At 40.2% G+C, this 10,973-nt stretch overlaps 1 protein-coding gene across 1 annotated transcript; it reads left to right on the top strand.

Annotated features, from left to right (window-relative positions):
- Positions 1–5,886: 5,886 nt before the first annotated feature.
- LOC129666514 (disintegrin and metalloproteinase domain-containing protein 26A-like) lies at positions 5,887–8,007 on the top strand. Its single transcript, XM_055593648.1, has one exon. It carries the CDS (start codon positions 5,887–5,889, stop codon positions 8,005–8,007), a length of 2,121 nt encoding a protein of 706 aa, XP_055449623.1.
- The last annotated feature ends 2,966 nt before the right edge of the window (positions 8,008–10,973 follow it).

The raw sequence follows: 10,973 nt of genomic DNA on the forward strand, positions 1-10,973 counted from the left end.
CAATAGAGTTTAATTAATTACATCAACATCACTCACACACTCACGTGTAGGCAGACATGTTGGTCACATGTGGCCAGCACTAAACAGACTTCATGTGTTTCCTGTCTTGTTTGGTTTTATTTTTGGTTGTTTTGTCTTAAAAGAGAGAAAGAACGTGAAGTTGGGTGGGTTCAAAAAATGGGATGGATGTGGCTCTTGCCACTGCAACTCTTGTTGCAGTGTGGAAAAGAATGTAATAACAATTTCAAAAAATAATAAAAAGATAGAAGAGTCAATGAAGCACTCAAGCAGGTCACCAAGAGCCCAGATATTAGAATCCTAACAGGAAATAAACATGCTCCCAACCTTTACCCTCATTGACCCATGAATTCAACTGCTCTTAGATTGAAGTTTTCTCAGTTATCAGCTAGCCTACTGTCAAAACATTTACCACTTTGCTTTTCCTTTTTTAAAAAAAATTTTTATTAATTTCACTTTATTCACTTTGTATCCCCCCTGTGGTTCCCTCCCTCCTCCCATCCCAATCCCTCCCTTCCTCTACCCTCTGCCTGCATGCCCCTCCCCAAGTCCACTGATAGGGGAGGACTTCTTTTCCTTCCTTCTGATCTTAGTCAATTAGGTCTCATCAGGAGTGGCTGCATTGTCTTCTTCTGTGGCCTGGTAAGGCTGCTTCCCCCTCAGGGGGAGGTAATTAAAGAGCACATTAATCAGTTCATGTCAGAGACAGTCCTTGTTCCTATTACAATGGAACCCACTTGGATACTGAACTGCCATCGGCTACATCTGTGCAGGGGTCTTAGGTTATCTCCATGCATAGTCCTTGGTTGGAATAGCAGTCTCAGGAAAGACCTCTGTGCTCAGATTTTTTTGGTTCTGTTGCTCCTTTGGGCAGAGTACAGGGAATCTTATGAAAGAAGTGGGAAATAGTAATATCTGGAGAGTTCTTCTTTTCCTTCCTCCTAATCCTAGTCAATTAAGTTTCAAAGGGAGTGGCTGCATTATCTTCTTCTGTGGCCTGGTAATGTTGCTTCCCCCGCAGGAAGAGGTAATTAAAGAGCAGGCCAATCAGTTCATGTCAGAGACAGTCCCTGTTCTTATTACTATGGAGCCCACTACCCACTAGGATACTGAACTGCCATGGGCTACAACTGTGAAGGGGTCTTAGGTTATCTCCATGCATAGTCCTTGGTTGGAGTATAAGTCTCAGGGAAGACCCCTGCGCTCAGATTTTTTAGTTCTGTTGCTCTCCTTGTGGAATTTCTGTCCTCTCCAGATCTTACTATTTCCTGCTTCTTTCATAAGATTCCCTGAATTCTGCCCTAAGTTCGGCCATAAGTCTCAGTATCTGCTTTGATAGTCTGCAGGGCAGAGCCTTTAAAATGTCTTCTGTGTCAGGCTACTGACTTGTTCCCTCTTTTCTCCTTCTTCTGATGTCCATCCTTTTTGCCTTTCTGGATAGGGATTGAGCATTTTAGCAAGAGTCCTCCCTCTTGATGAGTTTCTTTAGGTGTACAGATTTTAGTAGGGTTATCCCATATTATATGTCTATATGAGTGAGTATATGGCATGGGCATCTTTCTGCTTCTGGGATAGCTCACTCAGGATGATCTTTTCCAGATCTCACCATTTACCTGCAAATGTCATAATTTCCTTGTTTTTTATTGCTAAGTAATATTTCATTGTGTAGATGTACCACAATTTGTGCATCCATTCCTCCACTGAGGGGCATCTGAGCTGTTTTCAGCTTTTGGCTATTACAAATAAGGCTGCTACAAACCTGGTTGAACAAATGTCATTATTGTATACTTGAGCATCTTTTGGATATATGCCTAGGAGTGGTATAGTTGGATCTTGACCCTATGCTTTTATCCACCTTTCCTTTTATAAATTGATTGCATGAATTAATTTTAACAACAGTTGTATAAACAATGTATCTACATGTGCAGGTGCTCAATGTCTCTGGGGTACTCTATTCTGAGAAAGAGAAACAAATGGCAGATACTTGGTACCTTACAGTGAAATTATTTTCAATAATTTGAAGTGCTTTGAGTATTTCTTATTAATGCCAACACTAAATAAAAAGGAATAATGATTATAATATGAACACAGGGCTGGAGAGATGCTCAGAGGTTAAGAGCACTGGATGCTCTTCCAGAGGTCCTGAGTCAATTCCCAGCACCCACATGGCCATTCACATCCACCTACAGGGAGATCTGGTGCCCTCTTCTGCCTATAGGCATATATGCAGGCAGAACATGTTATACATAATAAAAATTTCGAAAAAAAATATGAACAAAACCCAGAGCTCAGCTAATTTTAGAGTGTATGAAAAAAACACAAGTTAGGAAATGAGATGTATTCACACTGGAAATACTGAAGCCTATGAGGAGATAGAAGTGAGAATTACTCACATGAAAGAAGAAACCAAATAACATTGTTAAAGGGATAGAGGAACCATTGGGAAGAACCTCACCAGTTGCCAGATTCTGTGAAATGGGAGGCTCCTGTTGCTAAGCACATGAATCTAGAACTTGCTCCACAAGAGACAAATAAAGGATTTATATTCTCTTGTGAATTCTCAAGCAAACATCTCTGTTTCTAAGGTGAGTTAGAAAAATACTTTTGTAAGCAAGACCAGCACAAGAACATGAGCATCACATCATCTGAGGGTAAGTCTTTAGAGGATTCAGTAAAGCACAGAAGCACAAATAATTAGAAAGTGAACACCTACATCCCTCACCTCCTTGCCAATTCTGCACATTTGAGGATGGCATTTATTTTACTTAAATATTTCCACTCTCTCCTAATTTATTATGGTGGCTCTAAAGATGTAGTGTGATTCACTAGATCCTATATGATTAGAGAATTTGTGTGGTAAATGAATTTGATGAGGTTGTTGGAAGAAAAAGGTAAGGTAAAAGCTGATCTCTGAGAACCAACATGAAATCTAGGTTGTTATAGTTGTACCAAATTTTGGAAGAAATATATTTTTTTCTGAAGTTCTAGATACTACAATTCTTGTGTGCAGTAAAGAACAACTGAATTTGCTGAATTATTTTTTTAAGTTTCATTTGTGTGTGTGTGTGTTTTAGAAAACACTTTCTTTAAAAAAAAATTTCCCCTTTTTTCAAATGCCTCAGTGCAGAAGCAAGCTCCTCAGGAAGATGATGAACTTTCCAGGGTTTTGGAGTTGTATCGAAGTCTAACCCAGGGCACATCCAATACATTTTGGTTAATTCAGAAAATACTGTTCAGCCTGAATGCAGTTGTTCTGTCTCCAAGACTTAATTTCATTTTGACTGAGCTGAATAGAGCTGTTGTCAGATCTTTGCAAACGTCCTGTAATGCACAGCCCTTTCAGCCTTCGTGTTTCAGGATTTCAAACCAGTTATGGTATTTTATCTAAGTTGTATAATAATTTAAGCCAATTTTTCCGACTTTACTTTCTTGTAAGTTCATCATTCTGCCTGAGTCTTCTCTTATGAAGCATTTAAACTTGCTCCTCTCACCTGCGTTGACACAAAGACAATCTGTTTCCAAGATTTAGGTTTTTAAACAATAGTCACAGGATGCTCTGTGCTGTCTTCTGTACACCACAGTTCCCCTCCCATTTGGCAGAGAAGCCAGGGACTCCAGCCAAGGACCACTCAGGGAGATGACCTGGAATCCCTGCACAGAGGTGGCCTATGGCAGTTTAGGATCCAAGTAGGCTCCATTGTAATGGGGACAAGTACTGTCTCTGACAGAAACAGATTGGCCTGCTCTTTGATCAGTTCACCCTTAGGGAGGAACAAGCCTTACCAGGTCACAGAAGAAGACATTGCAGCCACTCATGATGAGACCTGATAGACTAGGATCAGAAGGAATAGGAGGAGGACCTCCCTTATTAGTGGACTGGAAGAAGAGCATGGATGGGAAAGAGGGACAGTGGAATTGGGAGGGGAGGAGAAAGGGAGGTACAGGGGGATACAAAGTGAGTAAACTAATTAATTAAAATAAAAATAATTAAATAAAAAGAGAAAATACACCCACATAGTGGCAAGTGTATACACACAAACACACACTGCATGCACAAATAAGTAAATAATAATACACTGAAATGTTTTTTAAAAGTTCTTCCTTGCCTAGACCTGCATTTGCTAACTGCAGGACACAGCCTGCTGCTGTCTCTCAGGCTACAAAGTGTGTGAACCAGGTGGATGGATATTGCAACTGGAAACCGACAGGCAGCTAAGGAAGGATGGAGGCTGTGTTTTTTTCCTTTAAGCTTTACTTTTAACATATCCACTACTGTAGTTTTAATCATTAATTCTGATATACTCTTCTTGATTCAATCCCAGCACTGCTGGATTCTTAATGAATAATTCTTTTCTTTACATCAGAAATATACACTCTATAATGATTACCAAATCTAAATCAAAGTAATTTTTGGTAATCACCAGCATGTCAGACTTTAATCACAGTTTTATTTTATTATCCTTAAAATTTTTTTACAATGATTTTTTAATTAATTAATTAATTATTATATTTATTCACTTTGTACCCTGGCTGTAACCCCCTGATCTCTTCACATCTAACCCTCTCTCTTCCCCTCAATGCCCCTCTTGTAGTCCACTAATAGGGGAGGACCTCCTCCTCCTCCTCTCTGGCCCTGGCTCCTATCACTCTATATGTTCCTGCATCTTGTTCCTTAATAATGTTTTCAAAATATTGATACACTAAAGATACCAGACAAGAGAGATAGCTCATTTGGTAAAGTGAATGTTATAAAGCATACAGACATGAGAATGAATTCCTGAAACCTCCATTAAATGCTTTGTTGGTGACCAGTTGTAGCAATGCCAGCAATGAGAAGACAGAAATGTGCAGATTGCTAAGGCTTGCTGGTAAGTCATTCTTCCCTCTTTAGAAAGTAGCATGTCAGTGACCAACTCTGGGTCAAGAACCAAGGTGGATGATGACCTAGGAATTATATCCAACACTAATGCTAGGCTTCTATTAACACACACACACACACACACACACACACTAACACAAATACACACAGACATACATACTCACACACATGCTTACACACATACAAACACACCAAGAATTAGTAACATACCAAACTTTAGAAGTGATTGCACAAACAAGGTGTAGAGCTCCTGAACACTCAGTAGCCAGGATGAATTGTGACCTTTACACGTATATCAATATTCACACAAGGTTCATGTTCACACTGTTGTGCACACTCACAACCATATTAAAAACAAACTATAAAAAATACAAATGAGAATAAGTTTCAGCCTGAGAAAAGTTTCTGCCTCCCACCACAATGACAAAATGAGGACAGAAAGGAACACACAAATGTACTCAGATGCAGGACACTGTTTGAGGAGAGTTACAATTTAAATCACTACATATATGAACACAATGACAACCTTAAATTTCAGCTATCTACAGTTATATCTACAGGTGCTGTTGAAGAAAGAAAAAATTAGAATATTCAGAAACTGTGAGCATGACATCAATTGAATTAAAAATTAAAAATTAGTATCTTATTAAGAACTCTGAGTGTTTTAGAAATATATTTATATAAGGACAAAGTATACTCTACCACAAATTTAAAAAAAAAAAGAAAGCACATTGTTAAAACAGCATGGAACAAAGACTAATTGCTTTTAGCCTGTTCTCTGCATTTATCTCCGGTAACCTGACTTGATCATGATTTACCTATACCTATGAGTGACTTTCTTACCTCTGTTTCTCTCAGTCCTGATGCTCTGATGAATCACCTCTGTCAGAAGACACACCATCAAAGGCCCGTGCTGCATGCAACCATACAGACCAAGCACTAGGAGAGAAAGGACTTCTCAAGCTCTCCCTTTTGCTCTCTGACAAGACATGGGGACTGTGGATAAGGCCCTGGTCCATAAGAGGATCATGTTCTGGCTGTGGAAGGTGCTCTTCCTCTCCACATGGTCAACAACTGGACATGCTAAATACAGTAGCCCTATAGAAGTAGTGATACCTTTCAGGGTCACTGATTCTATGAGACACAATAATTCTCCAGGCTGGCTCTCCTACAGCCTGTACTTTGGAGCAGAGAGGCATATTATCACCATGAAACCAAAGGAAAACTTGATATCTAGAAACTTCTTACTCTTAACCTACAGTGACCAAGGTGATATCCTTTCAGAACAGCCTTTTGTGCGGGATGACTGCTACTACCATGGCTATGTGGACGAAGATCCAGAATCCATAGTTGCTCTTACAACCTGTTTGGGAAGTTTCCAAGGCATACTAGAGATAAATGGCACAGTTTATGAAATCATGCCCAAGAGCTCAACTTCCACATTTGAACATCTGGCTTATAAAATGGGTAGTGAGGAGTCAGAATCAATTCCCATGCGATGTGGGTTATCAGAAGAGGAAATAACACGACAAATGAATCTTCGAGACAGCAGTGACTCCACGTATTTCCAAAGCCAATATGGGGATTGGTGGGTACACCACAAGTATCTTGAATATTTTGTGATAATAGATCACAAACGATATGTTCATAGAAAAGGAAATACCACACAATGTCTTCAAGATATTTTGCAAATGGTCAATGGAATAAATGGTTATTATCTTCAAATAGACACTGAAGTGGTTTTAACCACACTTGAAGTGTGGAATGAAAAAAATCATGTCGATGTAGAAAGACATATTTCTAAAGTCCTAGGTGATTTTTGTGTTTGGAAGAAAAGAAACATTGGCAATCAAATTAGACATGATATCATCCATCTTTTTGCCCTGCAAGGATATGGAATGTACTTAGGGCTAGCCTTTGTAGGTACAGTTTGTACACCTGATAATTGTGCAGTTATGAGTTTCCTTTCTGATTCGATGTCACACATGGCCTCCGTTATAGCACATGAAATGGGTCACAATTTGGGTATGGGTCATGATGAGAAAGAATGCACTTGTGGGAGAAAGAGCTGCATAATGGCCGCATACCTGTCTGGTTCCGATAGATTCAGCAACTGTAGTTATAATGAAATGTTTACAACTATTGGGAGACGATCCTGTTTATACAATATTCCGGATTTACTAGTAATCGAAAAAAACCAAACCTGTGGGAATAAGCTGGTTGAGGAAGGAGAGCAGTGTGATTGTGGAACCTCTGAGTCATGTCAAAATGATCCATGTTGTAGCGATGACTGTGTTTTTAAACCTGGTGCACAATGTGCTTTTGGGCTTTGCTGCAAAAGCTGCAAGTTCATTCCAACAGGCACAGTGTGTAGAAAAGTGAAAAATGAATGTGACCTGCCAGAGTGGTGCAATGGAACTTCAGCTGCGTGTCCAGATGACGTGTACCTAGAGGATGGAAGCCCTTGCAGAAATGGTGGCTATTGCTATAAAGATGCATGCCATAATCGTCAGGTACAGTGTCAGAAGATTTTTGGCAAGGGAGCCAGGAGTGCAGATGAAAGATGCTACATGGAAATGAACAAACGGGGTGACCGTTTTGGTAACTGTGGTAACAATAGCTATACCTACATAGGATGCAATAGCACTGATGTATTGTGTGGAAGGATCCAGTGTGAAAATGTGACAGAGCTTCCTCCTAGGAGAAATCATGAAACATTGCATTGGGTTCATTTCAATAATTCCACCTGCTGGTCCTTGGACTATCATTTTGGAATAAGCATAGCTGACCCTGGAGCAGTGGCAGATGGAACAGCTTGTGGTAAAGGCCGTATATGCATTGACAGGAAGTGTGTCGATAAGTCCATTCTGTTAGGTAACTGTTCAGAAAGATTATGCAATAAGAAAGGTGTCTGCAACAGTAAACACCACTGCCATTGTGATCCTCGGTGGAAACCACCATACTGTCTACGAGGTGGCTTTGGAGGTAGTATAGACAGTGGACCACCTCCAGGAAAACATCCTAATTGGGCACCATTTGTGCTGGTTTTTCTTTTTCTTTTTCTGATTGTGATAGCTGTTGTAATTACCGTACTTAAGAAGATGAGATAATACTTAAAACTGAAGAGACCAGCAGCACCAGAACCAGCATCTGGTGCTAAAATTGCACCTCAAATACAAAACCTCAGACTTGAATCTTTAATGCAAAGGAGATTGCAAAGGTAAAAAGAGAACAAAAAAAAATAATTAAAAATTTATCCTACAAAAATTCTTTCATGTATAAATGTGTGGACTATTTATTTATTCACTTTACATCCCAGTCAGAGCCCCTCCCTCCTCTCTTCCCTGTGTCTTCCTGGTGTTCCTCCTCTACTCCCCCTCAGAAAAGGGGAGTTCTCCCACCTACTCTCCCAGCACATCAAGTTATATCAAGACTGAATGCATCCTCCACTATGGTGACCTGGCTTGGCAGCCCCGCCAGGGGCAAGTGATCTAAAAGCATGCAACAGAGTCCTTGTTTCAGAGACAGCCCCCATTCTCCTTAATATGGAACTCACATGAAGACCAAGCTGTCCATTGTGTACATATCTGTAGGGGGCCTATGGCAAATCCAAATATAGTCCTTTGTTGGTGTTTCAGTATCCACAAGCACACATAGGCTCAGGTTACTTGGCTCTGTTGGTCTTCTTGTGGAGCTCCTGTTGCCTCCTGGTCCTTCTATCCTGCCTTCCACTCTTCCACAAGGCTCCCTGTGCTACACCAATTGTTTGGCAGTGAAGCTCATAATCAGTTTCAATCTGTTGCTGGGTGGGGCCTTTCAGAGGACAGATATGTTAGGCTCTTGTCGGCAAGCTTAACAGAGGGTTGTTAATAGTGTCAGGGGTTGGCGCTCTCCCATGGTGTAGCCAGGCATTGGTGGACATTACCCCAGTCTCTGCTCCTTCTTTATCCCTGAACTTATTGTAGGCAGGGTAAATTTTGGGTCATAGTTTTTGTGGGTGGTTTGGTATTCTCCATCCTCTACTAGGAGTCTTAGCTGGTTTGAAGATGACCTCTTCATTCTCCATGTCCCTCACTAGTAAAGGTCTCCAATAGAGTCACCCCCATATCCTCCAAGGTGCCTATCCTGCTGTAGGTCTCAGAGATGCCCCAGGCCACAGTTTCTCTTGTCCCTGCACGCCCTCTGTCCTCCTTCCCCCTCCCTCCATCAAATCCCCACCTTCGTGGAGTGTGTGTGTGTGTGTGTGTGTGTGTGTGTGTGTAAAATTCTAGTCCAGAAGTTCTTAAGACCTCCCTTGTTTGATTATCTAGAGGTTTATATTATTTGTGGCTATTTTGAAGGTTATTGCTTACCTACTTTCTTTCTCAGCCCTTCATCTTTTGTATACAAAAGGACTACTGATTTTTTTGAGTTAATTTTGTATCTTGCCATTTTGATGAAGGTGTTTATCAGCTTTAGGAGTTCCATGGTAGAATTTATGGGGTCACTCATATATACTACCATATCTTCTGATAATAGTGATACTTAGAATTCTTATGTTCTGAGTTGTATTCCTTTGATATCCTTTAGTTGTCTCAATGCTCTAGCTAGGACTTCCAGTACTATATTGAAGATATACTGAGAGAATAATTATCTGTGCCTTATCGGAGATTTCAACATGATTGGTATAATATTCTCTCCATTCAGTTTGATGTTGGCTATAGGCTTGTTGTATATTGCCTTTACTATGTTTATGTATGTGATTCCAGGCTCCAAAGTACAAAAAATATTTTCAAGAAAATCATAAGTGAAAATTTCCTCAACCTTAAGAAAAAGATGCCTTTAAAAAAAGGCTTACAGAACACCAAATAGACTAGACCAGAAAAGAAATTCTTCCAACCACATAATAATCAAAACACTAAATCTGCAAAACAAAAATAATATTAAGAGTGACGGGGGGGGGGGGGGGGAAGGCCAAGTATCATATCCAGACAGACCTATAAGAATCACCCAGATCCTAGTCTATTAGGTCTCATCAGGAGTGGCTGTATTGTCTTGCTCTGTGGCTAGGTAAGGCTGCCCCCCCCTCAGGGGGAAGTGATCAAAGAGCAGGCCCAACAGTTCATGTCAGAGTCAGTCCATGTTCCCATTACTATTGAACTCACTTGGAGACTGAACTGCCATGGGCTACATCTGTGCAGGAGTTTTAGGTTATCTCTATGCATGGTACTTGGTTGGAGTATCAGTCTCAGGGAAGACCCCTGTGCTTAGATATTTTTGGTTCTGTTGCTCTCCTTGTGGAGCTTCTGTCATCTCCAAATCTTACTATTTCCCACTTCTTTCATAAGATTCCCTGAATTCTGCCCAAAGGTTGGCCATAAGTCTCAGCATCTGCTTTGATACACTGCAGGGTAGAGACTTTCAGAGGCCCTTTCTGGAAGGCTCCTAACTTGTTTCCTGTTCTCTCCTTCTTCTGATGTCCATTCTCTTTGCCTTTCTGAAGGGGAATTGAGCATTTTCGCCAGAGTCCTCCTTCTTGATTAGTTTCCTTACATGTACACATTTTAGTAGGTTTATCTTATATTATATATCTATATGAGTAAGTATACACCATGTGTGTCTTTCTGCTTCTGGGATAGCTCACTCAGGATGATCTTTTCCAGTTCCCACCATTTACCTGCAAATTTCAAGATTTCCTTGTTTATTATTGCTGAGTAGTATTCCATTGTGTAGATATACCACAATTTCTGTATCCATTCCTCAGTTGGATCAGAAGAAAGAAAAATAAGACTTCCCTATCAGTGAACTTGGGAAGGGACATGTGTAGAGAAGGCAGAGTAAAATAGGGATTGGGAGGACAGAAGGGAGGGAGCTACAGGGGGGATAAAAATTGAATAAAGTGTAATTAATATAATATTTTAAAAATATTCATTAAAATTATTGTTGCAATACAAAAAAAAAAAAAAAGAATCACACCAGACTTCATAAAAGAGACTATGTAAGCCAGAAAGGCCTGGAGAGATGTGGTGCAGAGAATAAGAGATCACAAATACCAACCCAGACCATTAAACCAAGCAAAATGTTCAGTCGACGTAGA

This window comes from Psammomys obesus, unplaced genomic scaffold (genome assembly GCF_907164565.1).
Source record: "Psammomys obesus unplaced genomic scaffold, mPsaObe1.curated_primary_1811, whole genome shotgun sequence".
Lineage (NCBI taxonomy): Eukaryota > Metazoa > Chordata > Mammalia > Rodentia > Muridae > Psammomys > Psammomys obesus.